This window comes from Thamnophis elegans, chromosome 3 (assembly GCF_009769535.1).
Source record: "Thamnophis elegans isolate rThaEle1 chromosome 3, rThaEle1.pri, whole genome shotgun sequence".
Taxonomy (NCBI): Eukaryota; Metazoa; Chordata; class Lepidosauria; order Squamata; family Colubridae; genus Thamnophis; species Thamnophis elegans.
In genome coordinates, this window is record NC_045543.1 from 6,211,674 (window position 1) to 6,228,660 (window position 16,987).

Sequence of the window (16,987 nt, forward strand, 5' to 3'; positions counted from 1 at the left end):
TATTTCTGACATTTCAAAACAAAAAAAATCAGTCACCAATATAGGCACCCTTCTTTTCAATAATACTCATAAGTTACTGGAGTCTGTTAGTTTCTTGATCTGTTGATGATCAACTGTTTGTGTAGCAGCAACCACAGCCTGGGAAGACACTGTTCAGAGAGGTGCACAATTTTCCTTCACCGTAAATCTCCTGTTTTAAGAAGGGCCCACAACTTCTCAATAGGGTTTAGGTCAGGTGAGGAAGGGGGCCACGTCATTATTCTTTCATCTTTAAGGGTTTTACTGGTTAGCCACGCAGTGGAGTACTTCAATGAATGTGATGGAACATTGTCCTGCATAAAAATCATGGTCTTCTTGAAAGACGCAGACTTTTTCCTGTACCACTGCTTGAAGCAAGGGTCTTCTAAAAATAGGTAGGTTTGGCAGTTGATTTTGAGGCCATCTTCAACCAGAAAAGGTCCAACTAGCTTGTCTTTAATAATACCAGCCCATACCAGTATCCCATCTCCACCTTGCTGGCTTTTGAGTTGAAATGGAGTTCTGTGTCTCATTGATTCATTCATGGACCCATCCATCTAGTCCGTCGAGAGTCACTCTCGTGTCATCAGACCATAAAACCTTTGAAAAATCTGTCTTCAGATATTTCTTGGCCCAGTCTTGCTCTTTCAACTTACATGTCTTGTTCAGTGGTGGTTGGGTTTCAGCCTTCCTTACCTTGGCCATGTCTCTGAGCCGTTTCTCTTGGCCATGTATTTGCATTTCTAGGCACTCCAGGTAAGTTGCAGTTCTGGAATATGACAGTACTGCAGGATAATGGTTGATTCTTCTCAAATCTTTGGCACTTAATGTGCATCTTTTTTTTATAGCAATAGCAATAGCAGTTAGACTTATATACCGCTTCATAGGGCTTTCAGCCCTCTCTGAGCGGTTTACAGAGTCAGCATATTGCCCCCACAGTCTGGGTCCTCATTTCACCCACCTCGGAAAGATGGAAGGCCACTTCAGCTGACTGTTATCTGCAGTTCAGCGGTTCTAATCTCACCGGCTCAAGGTTGACTCAGCCTTCCATCCTTCCAAGGTGGGTGAAATGAGGACCTGGATTGTTGGGGGCGATATGCTGACTCTGTAAACCGCTTAGAGAGGGCTGAAAGCCCTATGAAGCGGTATATAAGTCTAACTGCTATTGCTAAAATTACTGCCTAAACTAATGACAAATTTAAGTTGGGTTTTGTCTATAAATGAAATCTCAAAGATTATATTCACAGATTATATAAGTGAGATCTCCTAAATGCCTGTTTGGACAGAATAGTTTCCAGTAAAAAATCCACCCCAGTAAGGAAATAAATATGTTTTACAAACCTGTCTGTTAAAAAAGCACAGATAAGATCCTTTGCCTGCTTTGAAATTTCTACATCTTCTGGGAAAAGCAAGGAGTTCTTGTGATCCATTATTTTACTGTACGTTCCCACCAACGAATCAGCATAAAACGGAGTATCTCCTAAAAATTCAAAATGTACAAATGCATTATTGTTGTGGTTGAATCTTAAAAGATTAACATAGCATTTAAGATGGTAAATTGAGCATCCAACGCTTAAAGATTCAAAATATAAACATGCTGGTCCTCTTCAGATTTGAACTGGGCTTCTGTAATCTCCTTCCTCCCCCCGTCTCTGCCTTTGCCAAGAATAAGTGAAGTTAAAGGCTTTTTCTTTCCCTTCTATTTTAAAAATTAAGTGGAAAAATGTCTGGAAAGCTCATCTTTTTCTACAGCTCCCATTTCAACAAATCCGGAGTCAAATTATGATTTGCAATTCTGATTTGTTCAAAACCATAAGTTGAAATTAAAAGTTTTGTTGGCAACGTATCAAAATGGTAGTTCCTCCTTTCTTTTTTTTCTCGTTCCACCCCAAATACCTCAAATTCCCTTAAATGTCCTTTTAAAAAGCAGATCTTGTAGAGGCGTTGGGAAAAAAGAAAGAGACAAGAAGCATTCCATTCTATCAAGAGGAAACTGCTCTTCTTCATGCAATATATCATTTATGTTCCAAGTTGTACCCCTGAGTCTGGGCAGAGCGAGTAATCCTGCTTAGTTTCACAGGAGAAATTGTTTTTGATTACTTTATTCCAACTGTTTAGGCAGTGATGGAGAAACTGCAAGTACTAGCTTCATGAAAACTGTACGGCCTTAACCCTAACCAAGATTTATCTTTTGCTGAAACTCACATGACAATTGTTTCTAGTAGGCATAAATTGTATTTCCCAGTGCTTCAAAACAATGAGTCTTAACTGTATACAACATTCCTTATATTGGCTTATGAATTTAATTACAGCATCACTAACTTTTATACAAATATTTAAAGAAAACATGTTATATCATAAGAGAATTTGCTACTGAGAAGGGACAATTTGCTGTCATGAATCTTCTATCTCAAAAAATGCCTAGGGGGAGAGATTTATTGTGCAATTTATCTGCGAGTATATAAAATTTTATTTCTATAATATATTTCTATAAAAATTCCTAAATTAAGCAACAACTGTTTCAAAATTGTCCAACATATCAAAGGCATTTTCCACATCCAGAAAAATCACTACTAATTTCAATTTTTCTGAATATATACTTAGGAATTACAATTCATAGTCTCATATTACTAGATACTTAGAAGCCTTTTCTAAAAACAATGACATTAAAGGTAATATAATATGTAATGCATGTGCCATTCTAAAATCTGAATGGTATTGGTATAATCAATATGTGACACCAACGAATAAGTTAACCATCTAGGCCAGTGGTTCCCAAACTTGGCAACTTTAAGACTTGTGGACTTCAACTCCCAGAATTCTCCAGCCAGCAGCTGGCTGGAGAATTCTGGGAGTTGAAGTCCACAAGTCTTAAAGTTGCCAAGTTTGGGAACCACTGAGCTAGGCCAGTAGGTTCTTCTTTACATCTATTTAATGGTAACAAATATTTCTCAGTAAGATAAAGGGGGCAACTAAGTCGTGTATAATCTTGAGAAGAGCTATAATCTATAAAAATTAATTACTTTTGTTCAGGATTAAATGTAGCATAATATTACACGATCAAGAATTTAAATAGATTGCTGATTTACTGAGTCAGAATCACTATATTCTTAAACTGGTCATCCTAAATAGGAAACATATTTATATTGCTGCAATGGTTTGAACCATTAAATCACATTTTTATCTCATTGTCAATATCTGTTTTAGTGAGTATTCTGCTTTGACAAAGTTCCTGTGTATCAATCATAGTTGCTTTATATATCTTAGTAGAATCTTTCCTGCAGAATAGCAGAATTGAAAGGAACCTGGGAGATCTTCTAGTCCAGTGTTTCTCAACCATGGCGACTTTAAGTCCTGTGGACTTCAACTCCCAGAATTCCCCAGCCAGCTGGCTGGGTGATTCTGGGAGTTGAAGTCCCCAGGACGTAAAGTCGCCAAGGTTGAGAAACACTGTTCTAGTCTAACCACTTTCAGGAAACCCTATACCATTTTTAAACACTTATGCATATTAAAAGTTTCTTTAACTTTCCCCCCATTGTCATCTTTTGATTTTCTATAACGAATAAGCTATAATGCAATAGGCATTAAAATATGGATGTAGAATGTCATTAAAAAAAACTTTTTTGCAGAAAGTCTATTTATAGAATGCTATTTATAAGAAAAACTTCAATTTTTTGTTGTACCTTTTATAAACCACGGCTTCTTTTGTAAAAATAATAAAGTAATACTTAAATACCGTAAATAAAAAGGGGGAAATGCTTCCTATAGTAACTGTTAATTTTATTTGGGCACAGTCTGACATTGCTATCCAACCTATATTACATATATTCAAACATTTATCTAGAACTAGAATACTAGAAACTAGCCTAGTTTAGAATGACTCTAATGTGAAACTTTAAAAAGGTATATTCTTCTTACAAAGGGTCGAAAAATTGTCATACATCATGTCAACCAATTCATAGATATCCTAGAAACATCCTTAAAATAGAAGTATTTTCTGAAATGTGTAAACTAATTAAATAAGTTTTTTACCACTATTTAGGATTCCTCCTTTTGTATTTTGTCTGACTTTCCGTTTCCTTATTCACCATGCAAGTTTGAAATGTTTAGAAAAAAATAGATTGTAATGAACTGTATCCTAATTGAAAAAGAGTTTATTTAATAACATGACCTAATAAAACGATGTCCAAAACATCTATATAAATTTCGTAAATACTACACCTGAAAAGTTCCTAATAGAACCATAATGATTATTACATTTATTAAAGCAGTTTCATCAAGAATATTTAAAGCAACTTTCTGAAACATTTATTTCTTGCTCCATTATAAGTTTTGAGCACTTGTTAATCAGGCTCCTAATTTTTGACCAACCACCCCTAATTTTCTTCCTCTTGAGAAAGAATGTGATTTCCTTTTAATTCAAAGGGCCCACTTGACATAACAAATGTAGATTATGGGTCCCCCCCACCCACTTCCTATTTTAGGACTAGGTTTTTGAACCAAATGAAATAGAAATCCTGGTAAATACGGTAGCTTCAATTTCATGCAATGGCTGAAGAGTTCAAAACCATTTTTCCATCGAAGCATTCATAGACTGCAAAATGCAAATGTAATGTTTAGCTAATATAATATGTAGGGAATTTTTTTCTCTCCCTCCCTTCCTCCCTCCCTCCCTCCGTGTGTGTGTGTGTGTGTGTGTGTGTGTGTGTAACTGCTATATAAAGTCTGCAGTCAAATAATCTCATCCTGAAGATCTTTGTTTTTAAAACATTTGCCATCTCTATAAAAAGTTGTTTATCGGAATTTTTAACCTCAGTAATTATTTCATGTGACTTTATAACCAGCCTTTTTGTCTCTATTTTTTTAATCTAAAGCATCGAATATCTGACTTTAGTTGAATAACCTTTCAATTATTTTAACAAGATTTTGATACGCATAAAGCAGTCATTATAAAACTTTATAAGTAGTTAGAAAGTGCCTTTAAAGTGGTGAGAAGCCTATTTTAGTTTTCTTTCCTTTTGGATTTGGGTTGCACCCAGTAGAATCCAAAATTTAAAACTGCTTTTCCTTAACTGAGAAATAATTAAAGTTGCAATGTTCAACATGCCAGATAGAAGTGCCAATTTTCCATGCTATTCGGAGAAGTTCATTTTATAAGAATCTAAAAGGCATTTCTAGAAACCAGATTCACTTAGCGACCAGTATTAGCAACAGCAGCAAGAGCATGTTAGCACACATAGATTGAGCAAATCTGTATTATATATTTGTAGCAACTACATCACTAGATCATATTAAGTATTATCAAGACAAAAATCCATATACACGCAAGGAAAAGAGAAAAATACCACTACTTACCAACAAGCATTTCAAACAGAAAAACTCCGACAGACCACCAATCACATTCCCGTCCATAGTATCCATCACCACCTTGGGATTTTAATACTTCAGGTGATATATAATCTGGTGTTCCAACAGCTGTATCACAACGCACCATGCCAGTCTATTCAACCACATAAACAACGACAATTAAACAACACTTAGGTATAGCAGTTAACACTAAGCACATTTTTTTTTCCAATTTTTTCTCCTTCATTTTAACCATACTATTTCTTACCAATATGCTTTGTGTTTTTTTTTACATGAAGCTTAGGGCCAAAAGTATAAAAAAAAATTCTTGTTCACTGAAGTGAAGGAGTTAAAACTTAAAGTTAACAAAGTCAGACAAAGTAAACAAAAGCTGAGAATGTATGCTATGTCCAGTTAATGGCTCACAGAATCAACTGGTTTGCAATAAATTTCAAGAGAATTTTGGAGCTGCTCCTAAAATAACAGAAAACAATATATAGTCACACCTCTATTTAGAGTAACTTAGTAGCTTGCAAGCATTCCAGTTATGGAGTACGGCCCATATAAAGCTGTAAAGAAAATATATTTTTTTCCCGATAGCTTATCTATTAAAGTGTACTAGTAGTAAACTGTAGTGCAATAAAAGCTGTGAAGCTTAAGTTCCAGGTTCAATTCTTATTTCACTTGCCTGCATGTTATCTGTTATATTTAACACTAAAAAATTAACCTGTTTGTAGTAGTGATTCACCCTGAAATAAATATATATATATATATATATTTTAAAGACCGATAGTGACAAATAATGTGCAACTTTTCCTTTGGACATTATTATGACGCAAGAATTACATAAATCAAATTTGTTCATTGCTTTCATGCTGGGACAATTAAAAACCACGTTAATTGATAACTCAGAACTGTGTAAACCAGCCTACTAAAACCTGCAGCTGTCCTTGAAGAATATTTGGAAGCTTCTGATGGTGCAAAATGTGGTGGCCTATGGGCATCTATGGCTGCCAGCCATTTAGCACATGTCATACCTTTGCTTTACGAACTGCATTGTTACTGTTATGCTTCTGGGTGCAATTCAAAGTGCTAATGCTCACTTTTAAAACTCTTCAAGGCCTGGCGCCAGATTACTTACAGGAGCATCTCTCCTCAGAGTATCTACTCATCTGGTATATACAATAGCAGGAGAGGCATGCTCTGGGTCCCGTCTGTGAGAAAGTGTGCCATCTGATACCCCCCAAAGAGGACCTTTTCTGCCATGGCTCCCATTCTTCGGGACATAACCAGTCTTCGAGATCGGAATTATTCCAATCCTATTGGCTTATGCAAGGCATTAATACCTTAGTTCTACCATTAAGCCTGGATCTCTCAAAGTTTTGGGTGCATCCGTTTGTGGGTTGTATAGATAGTCCTTAATATACAATCATTATAGCAACAGCAGTTAGACTTATATACCGCTTCAGCCCTCTCTAAGCGGTTTACAGAGTCAGCATATCGCCCCCACAGTCTGGGTCCTCATTTCACCCACCTCAGAAGGATGGAAGGCTGAGTCAACCTTGAGCCGGTGAGATTAGAACCGCTGAACTGCAGATAACAGTCAGCTGAAGTGGCCTGCAGTACTGCACCCTAACCACTGGGCCACCTCGGCTCATTATGGCCATTATGGTTGTATATCATAAGAGTAGTAAATGGGTCATGTGACCCACCCAATTTTTGTGACGGTGTCAGGTTCTGTTTTGGTGACGGTGGTGTAATTCCGGTTTGTGTCAGATCTGGAATAATGTCAGGTTTCCAAGTGATGGAACCCATTCAAAGGAAATGTTCAAAGTCCATCTTCCAAAACAAATGTCTTTTTATTTAGGTAGGCATCACATTGGCAAAGTCTGTTGTAATTCCAGATCTGACACAAACCTGAATTGCACCACATAATATTGAGAATTAGAAACATCCCACAAAAGTCACCTTCCCCAATAAAAGCAAGACTCATCATCGCCGGGTCTCTTCCAACTCCACCTCCAGCTCTCAGCAAGGAGAGCCTCTGTTCCAGGGGTGGGTTTCAACCGGTTCGCGGCGGTCCCTGTGAACCGGTTGGTTGGCAAACCCGGAAGTAAGTAACTTCCGGGAACGGCGAAGGGCCCGCCCTCCCGCCCGCGGTCCTTACTTGGTTTTGATGAGTTCTGCGCTTCCACGCATGCGCAGGACGCATCCAGCGCCTGCACAATCCTCCAGGAGCAGCTGGAGCGTCGCGCAGACGCTAGTACGCATGCGTGCACTGCGCGCGTGCACGAGGTCGCCGCCGGCCCCATTCCAACCGAACCGGTTGGAATGGGGCAAGAAACCCACCCCTGCTCTGTTCCCACGGGAAAGAAGGCCACCTAGCCAAAACAATCCTCACTATCTATTCACTCCCCCCACCTTAAGAATGTGGCAAGCCCCCCCCCCAAAAAAAACCTTTTAGAGTAAAGAGAAAAAAAGGAATAAATGAGTATTAACAGAGAGCTAAATAATATGTCAATTTCAGGTACAAGAGATGGTTTTAAGCAAACAAAGATTCATTATGGATGTAATTTTGTGTAAATGTGGCCATGTTGCCAATACTTGAAATTCAGTCCTGTAACTGCAAAGGAGACCTGACTATTAGAATTTCAAATATGGGACATACCTAAGTCCCCCTTTCCAGGTTGATCATCACTCAAGGATTATCTGTACTGATTATGAAACACTATGAGATTTTTGGTCGCTACTTTTTATAGGTAGCGCAGTGGTTAGGGTGCAGTACTGCAGGCCACTTCAGCTGACTGTTATCTGCAGTTCAGCGGTTCTAATCTCACCAGCTCAAGGTTGACTCAGCCTTCCATCCTTCCGAGGTGGGTGAAATGAGGACCCAGACTGTTGGGGGGCGATATGCTGACTCTGTAAACCGCTTAGAGAGGGCTGAAAGCCCTATGAAGCGGTATATAAGTCTAACTGCTATTGCTATTGCTAACTGCTATATTTTTACATTATTTCTTTATTGTTTTTATCCTGTTTTAACTGTTGGGCATCTGGAAGCACGTATATGAGATGGGCGGCCATCTATATTTCATTATAAATAATTGCTGAAAAGCTCCAGTCTACTCTCCAGCACGCAAAATGAAGAAATTGGAATACATTTCTTCATAGTTTACGGTTTCAAATGTTCAACGTTTCTGCATCAATCTAATCTAAAATGTGAAGTGCTCTGCACAAAAGAAACAGAAGCTAAAGATTGAGACGTCTGTTTTTTTAAAATAAGGGAGGATCTCCCATACTCATACCTGATTATAATCCCAATTGAAATACCTGACTCTCATTTCCCCTTCAAATTAAGTGATAATCCTTGATTTTCACAAAGCTTTGCATCACTTTCCTTAATAAATTAATGAAACGCTTTTTGCTTATTTGTTTAATTGTGTTCCCTTTATAGGTAGTCTTTGAATTACTTTGTTCAGTGACAAAAGCTATAACAGCAGAGGTGGTATTCAGCAGGTTCTGACCAGTTCTGGAGAACCGGTAGCGGAAATTTTGAGTAGTTTGGAGAAGCGGTAAATACCCCCCTCTGACTGGCCCCGCCCCATCTATTCTCTGCCTCCCGAGTCCCAGCTGATCGGGAGGGAATGGAGATTTTACAGTATCCTTCCCCTGCCACGCCCACAAAGTCACATCACACCCACAGAACCGGTAGTAAAAAAAATATTAATCTCACCACTGTACAACCCGCACTGAAAAAAGTGACTTATGTCCATTTTTCACACAACCATTGCAGCATCCACACAATCATGTGATCAAAATGCAGATGCTTGGCAACTGGTTCATATATATGATGGTTCCAGTGTCCCAAGATCATGTCATGCCCTTTTGGGACCTTTTGACAAGCAAAGTAAATGAGCAAAACAGATTCACTTAACAACTGTGCTACTCACTTAACAACCGCAGTGATTCACTTAACAACCATGGCATGAAAGGCTGTAAAATGGGGCAAAACTCACTTTAAAAGTGTCTTGCTTAGCAACAGAAATTTGGGCGTCCATTGCGGTCATGGACTACCTGCAGAGGTGGGTTCCTACCAGTTCACACCTATTCGGTAGAACCGGTTCGTCAAATCTACCAAACCGGTTAGAAGAGGTTCCACCAGTGGACCCGGAAAGCAGGCCACACCTACAGAAGAGGTTCCAAACATTTTTTGAAACCCACCACTGGTCCTTGGATATGATTATTCTACACTATCATGCTCATATTTATAAAACTCAGTGCCTCTGGGAAAGGTAAGGATGGCTACTGCGTTTGTGGTGCAATCAGAACATTGCGTGTGTTGAAGTTGTTTTAACGCAAACCAAAGATGCCTTTTAAAAAACAAGTTTACATCCTATTCTTATGCATGCCAGTGCTGTGTGTGAGGTAATTTAAGGTGGTTCTGACAAGAGTCGTCGGCATCTTCATATCCGGTCACATGGGTGGCAAGCCACTCCCACAAAGGAGGCCACACCCACAGAGTAGGTTTGAACAATTTTTGAAACCCACCACTGGCAAGGATCTTGTAACTTGACAGCTTTAAGACTTGCATGCTTCAATGCCAGAGTTTCTGAATAGCTACTCGGACCGACCTAAGTACTAATTCATAATTTCATATCCGGTCACATGGGCGGCAAGCCACTCCCACAGAAGAGGCCACACCCGCAGAGTAGGTTCCAACAATTTTTGAAACCCACCACTGACTACCTGTATCTGGTTTTAGGATTTGTACGGAGAACAGACCACATTTTAAGGTACATTTATTTATGCAGAAATAAAACTGAAAAACTAAAAAGGTTCATTAACGTCTAAGGACCACTGTAAAATAAATCATTATTTATTAACAGATTGGAAATTCTGACTGCCTTAACATTACTGGAAGAAATTATTCAAAAAATTTAAGCTCATTACAATGACTTCATGTAGCCAGAAGCCTCCCTTTCTTCACATCCACAAGGCTTAGAGATAAGATGCTACTAATTAAATGTCACTTAAAAATGCTGTTAATTTTAGCATGCCTAAGTCAACTATAAACCTTATTTCAGAAGCTGCACTGGGGTAATACAACAATACATAACTAATATTTTCTAAACAAAATTATCATAGCAGCCATGACATTTCCCCCCCTACTGGGGATACATTTTTATTTAAAAAGGACCTCAATATCTCAAAAATCATGTGTTATAGCTTTATCATTTCACAGGAAGGACGGGATTTCAGTTATTTTTTTCCACCTGTAAGGGTTAAAGTGCAAAATTGTAAGGCAAATTCCTTGTGTGGTTAAGCATACTTATTTTGCAACCACATTATTGGTCACTGACCTTGCTACTATATTTCAGTAGCAGAATCTGGAGATGTTCCAAGGCAGGACAATGGTGCTAGAGAGACTCAAATAGAGCCCACATACTCATAAAAGCATGTCTGGGTATCATAAAATATTGGCTGCCCTCCCTCGATCACATGATACATTTTAGGTGCTTTACAACAAGTTCAAAGTTATGGCCCGTTGTCAAGTGTCTTGCAACCATGTGACTGCTATTTGCAATCTTCTCCATTGGCGTCTGGGGAAGCCAGCAGGGAAGGTTGCAAGCAGAGGAAGTCCACCTCTTTCACTAGCATCCTCTGGAGAAAACGTTACGTCTCAATATTTCAGAAAGATAAAAGACTCAGAACCTTTGGTATTTTCTCCTCCGGAGAGCAGAAGTACGCTAACAAAAGAGATGGATTCTGAAGGAGAAAGCGCGAAAGGCTCTGAAGCTGAGCATCGAGATTCAGAGTCTGTGGCATTTTCTCCACTGGGATCCGCCCTCTTTCATTAGTTCCCTTCACCTCTCTGGAAGAGAAAATGCTAAGAAGGCCCTGAGCCTCAAGACTGAAACACTGATACTCAGAACCTTTCAGAATGTTTTCCTAGAAAATATCATCATTCTCATGATGATTCGGAAGCCCCCCCCCTCCCCAAATTGCACACGGGATTTAGAGAAGGAGCTTTCTGAACCATCACGGAATTGGGCCTGCACGCAGGATAGCAATAGCAGTTAGACTTATATACCGCTTCATAGGGCTTTCAGCCCTCTGTAAGCCGTTTACAGAGTCAGCATATCGCCCCCAACAGTCTGGGGTCCTCATTTCACCCACCTCGGAAAGGATGGAAGGCTGAGTCAACCTTGAGCCGGTGAGATTAGAACCGCTGAACTGCAGATAACAGTCAGCTGAAGTGGCCTGCAGTACTGTACCCTAACCACTGCGCCACCTTGGATGGGGTGAAGCAATGAAAAGGTAAATGGATTGGTGGTTTGGAGAGAGGATCCAAGTGTTCATGGGGCTGACGCCGACCAGTCCATTGTAGCACCAGTCCATGTGCCAATGGGCACCGAACCCGTCAAGGACTCACCCAACTGCTGAGGCATACATGCAATGGGAAGAGCTTGGATTGCAGTTGTTGAGTAAAGCAGTCATGTAGGTGCCTCATGTAATGACTGTAATGACTTACAATCAAAATTCCATCCTCAGTTGTAGTCGTAAATCAAGGACTACCTGTATTTGCACACCTTAGCAGCTATTATTAAATTAAATTAGATATAGGGAGCAGGGGTGGGTTTCAACCGGTTCGCGGCGGTCTCCGCGAACTGGTTGGTCGACGAACCCGGAAGTAAGTAACTTCCGGGAACGACGAAGGGCCCGCCCACCCGTCCTCCTTACCGGTCTTTGAAGGCTTCTGCGCTTCCACGCAGGCGTATGGCACATACAGCGCCTGCGCGATTCTCCGTGAGCAGCTGGAGCATCGCGCAGGTGCTAAGACACATGCGTGAACTGCGTGCATGCACGAGGATGCCGCCTCCCCCGTTCCAACCGGTTCAGTTGGAACGGGATTAGCAACCCACCACTGATAGGGAGGCTTATCTGGAAGGAGAGGTAAGAGTCTGCATTATTTTACCACACTGCTTAGAAGAGTCTAGGGGAAAACCTGGAAAGAGTTATTATTAAGATTATAATCAAACTTATCATAGCAACCGCGTGTGTATTTAGGGCACCGCAAAACTATTTTAGGAAAATGTGAAGCTTTAGTAGTTGGCCATGAAAGGGATCCAACAAAAGAATTGTTGCAAAGTTGTGGGTCAGACAGAGGAAGGCCAAGTGACAAGAAGCTGTATCTCTTAAGTGGAACAAATTTACTCATTTAGGGGGTAGGATGCCAATTTCTAAAATATATATTTAAGCATTGCTAGCTTTTCAACGGAAGAATGAAGTCTATGTTTGAACAAGAGTCAATTCTGTATCTATATTTTACTTTTCACCTAGAAAATAAAGAACTGTAGCATGGCGCAGCCTATGTAACCCAAACAAAAGAAATTGTATAATGTATTCTGCTATAGGCAGAGGCGACGCCTTGGAGTAGGGCCTTCTCTGTTGCCGCTCCGGCCCTATGGAATGAGCTACCCCCAGAGATCCGGACCCTACCCACTCTCATGGCCTTCCGAAAAGCCATCAAAACCTGGCTATTCCAGGTTTTGGGGCTGTTGACCTCTTGATTGAGGTACAGCCTCGCTTAGACTGGGTGCATGTTGTGTTTCTTTTTAATTTGCTGTTTTTTATCTGTTTTTAATCTTCTCTTAATATTTCTATTTCTGTAAGCTGCCCGGAGTCCTCCAGGATTGGGCGGCCTATAAATTTAATAAACAGAATAGAATAGAATGCTTATTATTTCTATTGAAAGGTTAAGCATAATTTAAGATGCATGAAAGTTTAAAATCAACTTGCAGAAAGAGGATCTTCTCTAATTAGGACTAACAAATTAAATGTCCATTGTACAAATGTCTTTTATCTGTTAGTTTCAACCTGCTTTAGCAGGTTTTTTTTTAAATAACTGTACTAGTCATGAAGTTTTAATGTACTGTACTTAGTTCATTTCAAAATCAATTCAAGTATAAAAATATTTTTCCTCCTAAATTTTAATGGATGTATATTGCTTTTCTGATCTGTGGAATCACATTAACAAGGTCAGCAGTAAAGAACTATTCAATATATAAAATGGTTGAAGCATTTAATAAGAGAATAAACAACCTATTAGCCACTGAGTCACTGTTTCAGAGATCTTTCCTTCCCAGATTTCCCCAATGCCTTCAACAGTGGCAGAGCTTTTAATGGACTTGAAAAGTCTTCAAAAACATTTATGGAAATATTCAGAGATGCATTTGCCTTGAAAGTAGTCAAACATCAGGAGTTGATGCACAAGTACAATGCACAATTTCTCCCAACTGAAAGTTATGCACGGAGAAATACGAGAGGTTTAGTAATATAGAGATTAAAATTTAATACATTCTCTCACAGGACAGGAAATGTTTTCGCAGTTGATGGACATATTTCTGGCAACCTAGATATACACAAAGCCCAAGGATGGGATTTCTGCTTTATTTGGAGGGGGAGGTGTTCATATTTTTAGATCTGTTAAGCCCTTCCAAGTTTATGTCTTTTTCAACTTTTTGCCAAAAATGGCATGACTAAATATTTTAATAATTTATAAAAGCAAAAAGGAAAAAAACAATCTATCCACTGTATAAAGTTCACCAGTTACTTCAATAACTGTAGTAGGCAAATAACATCCTTATTTTAGAACAATGATATCTAAAAATCAAAACTTACATATTCTAGTCTACCGTAGAAAGAATTTTTTTCATTTCAAAATAACTTATTTGGCTAATGTTAAAGTAAACCGAGAAACCACTAGGGGATGCTAAGGGATGCTTCTGAGTAGGAGATGCATGATAGGTATTGCTTTTATTAATCAACAAGCGCTTACGAAAGAGGTTTATAAAATATTGAAATCAGATCTAAGTATATTTCTCAATATCCTTTCTCAACCTGTTGTTCTTCCACACATATATGTAAGAAACTTAATAAAAAATATCATATCTATTCCAGAGGAAGAAATTACAGATTGAAAAGAAGTTCTGAAAAGCAGAATGAATAACCACAGAGGAATGAAGACCAGCTCTTCAATAATTCCTCTCCCGGTAAGGAAAGAAGATTGAGATTACTCACAAGTACTCCAGACAAGTACTGCTCATCCCAAGGCAACTGCCTAGTTTAGCTGAATTTAGAGCTCCAGGCAACCAGCCATCTTGCTCAAACTGCGGTCAACGCCTTTGAAAGGACTCAAAGTTTGCATATTTCCTTTTCTAATCGTTTTTAGCTATTGCTAACTGCTTTTCAGCTATCAGAAAGCTTTGGGCGATCTCTGTTGTTATTATTATGGTGCTAGAGTGTTTATTACATTATTCTCGTGTAAGGGTTGGTGAACAATCTGAAGCTTCACGAAGGGCTCTGCAGTGCTGCACTCTAACCACTGCGCCACCCTCGGCTAGAAATATACATGTAATATGAATGTATTTTGCTACATATATGGAGTGTGGGGTATGAGCAACATTTCTATTTCACCAGCTGCCTAATAATTCATCCTCCCTCTACACTGAGGCACATTTGAATGGGAGAGAATGTCCGCCTACAGTTATCTCCAAATTTTATGGGTGACAAGACATTGCAATCTGCAGCATTCAAACACAGGGGTGTCAAACTCACATTGTCATGGCCGCATCACGTAATGCAGTGTTTTTCAACCTTTTTTGTGCAAAGGCACACTTTTTTCATGAAAAAAATCACGAGGCACACCACCATTAGAAACTGTTAAAAAAATTTAACTCTGTGCCTATATTGACTAAATATAAAGTGTTTTTCCCACGGCACACCTTACACTATGTCACGGCACACTAGTGTGCCGCGGCACAGTGGTTGAAAAACACTGACGTAATGTATCGGGACTTTTTTTCCCCCTTTGCTAAATCAGGCGTGGGCATGACCAGTATGTGGCGCATCCAGCCCGTGGGCTGGGAGTTTGATGGCCCTGCTCTAACACATCGAGGCCAACATATTAACTACCAGACCCGACTGGCTCAAAATACAATTGTTCATTCACCAGGATTAATCATTCCAACCTATTTCAATGTGTTGGCAACTTGTTCTGTAAGGAACATAAACCATCGTTCAAGGGCTACATACAGGTGTTCTTCCTCTTCCTCTGCTTCCATCTCACTATACTGTAGAAAACCCTTACATTTAAGAGTATTAAAAGCCGAGGTGGCACAGTGGGCAGAGTGCAGTACTTCAGGCCACTTCAGCTAACTGCTATCTGCAGTTCAGCGGTTCTAATCTACCGGCTCAAGGTTGACTCAGCCTTCCATCCTTCCGAGGTGGGTGAAATGAGGACCCAGACTGTGGGGGCGATGTGCTGACTCTGTAAACCGCTTAGAGAGGGTTGAAAGCCCTATGAAGCGGTATGTAAGTCTAACTGCTATTGCTGTTTGAGAGGTTCCTTCTGAAAATAAGGGAAGCCTGAAAACTAGATTTTCATATAAGCTACACAGATCAAACCATTCTGAAAGAAACCTAAGTGAGAAGTAGAGCTATGTGCGACCACTGGATTGCCACATAAACACTGTCTTGTTTTCAATGTCATTATTCTTTAGGATACTCTGAAAACTAGTGATAAGGAAAGCAGAGTGTTTGATAAACTTTTCCTTCAACCAGCATTGACAGCGTAACAAAGTTAGAACTTGTACAGCTTGTTATAATAGAGTACAGCAACACGTTCTCTGCCTTTCTTAAACAGATTAGGGTTGCGTCCGTATTACTTTTACTTTTTTAGATTTTGAAATCTTGTCTTTAATGTTTTTTGTAAATAACTTTAAGGCAAGGAACATGCCCGATACTTCTCCCCCCCCCCCTTATTCTCCCCACAAAAACAAATCTGGAAGATGCGCTAGGCTGAGAGTGAGTGAGTGGACCAAATTCCTCCAGCTAGTTTTTCATGCCTAAAGCAGAGTTCACCGTCTGCTGGTTTTTAGCCTTCACCACTAGACCAAACTGGCTTTCAGGTTTTATAAACTTGAACCACAGAACTATGACCTAACTTCTCAACTTCAGTTCTCTTTTAGTTTTCAAAATAAACGATTACATTATAATAGACTTTACATTTTCCTCTCTCTCTTGAGAGTAGGTGTGAGACTGAATCAATTTGTAGTACAGCATGATATCCCAAATAGCAATAGCAGTTAGATTTATATACCGCTTCATGGGGCTTTCAGCCCTCTCTAAGCGGTTTACAGAGTCAGCATATTGCCCCCAACAACAATCCGGGTCCTCATTTCACCCACCTCGGAAGGATGGAAGGCTGAGTCAACCCTGAGCCGGTGAGATTTGAACAGCTGAACTGCCGAACTAGCAGTACAGCACTCTAACCACTGCGCCATCTCGGCTCCTTAAGCAGCAGTTCAACCTCAATGTTACAAACAAAACAAGCAAGCAAATAATTCCACTGAGCAAAAACCAATACCAAAAATACTTAATGTGATAGAGATACACTCAAGCAGTAGAAAAGTATAATTTTAACATCGAGAAGTTTAATGCTACATAGTACAGATACAATAATACAATACAGTACAATAGCAGAGTTGGAAGGGACCTTGGAGGTCTTCTAGTCCAACCCCCTGCCTAGGCAAGAAACCCTATACCATTTCAGACAAATGGCTAT

General features: G+C 39.5%; 1 protein-coding gene across 1 annotated transcript in view; it reads right to left on the reverse strand.

The window, feature by feature from the left end:
- The window catches only part of ROCK2 (Rho associated coiled-coil containing protein kinase 2), a 138,016-nt gene that overhangs the window by 66,641 nt on the left and 54,388 nt on the right, over positions 1 to 16,987 (reverse strand). Inside the window, 2 exon segments of the mRNA XM_032213235.1 lie at positions 1,360 to 1,498; positions 5,374 to 5,518. Coding sequence (XP_032069126.1) covers positions 1,360 to 1,498; positions 5,374 to 5,518 — 284 coding nt within the window.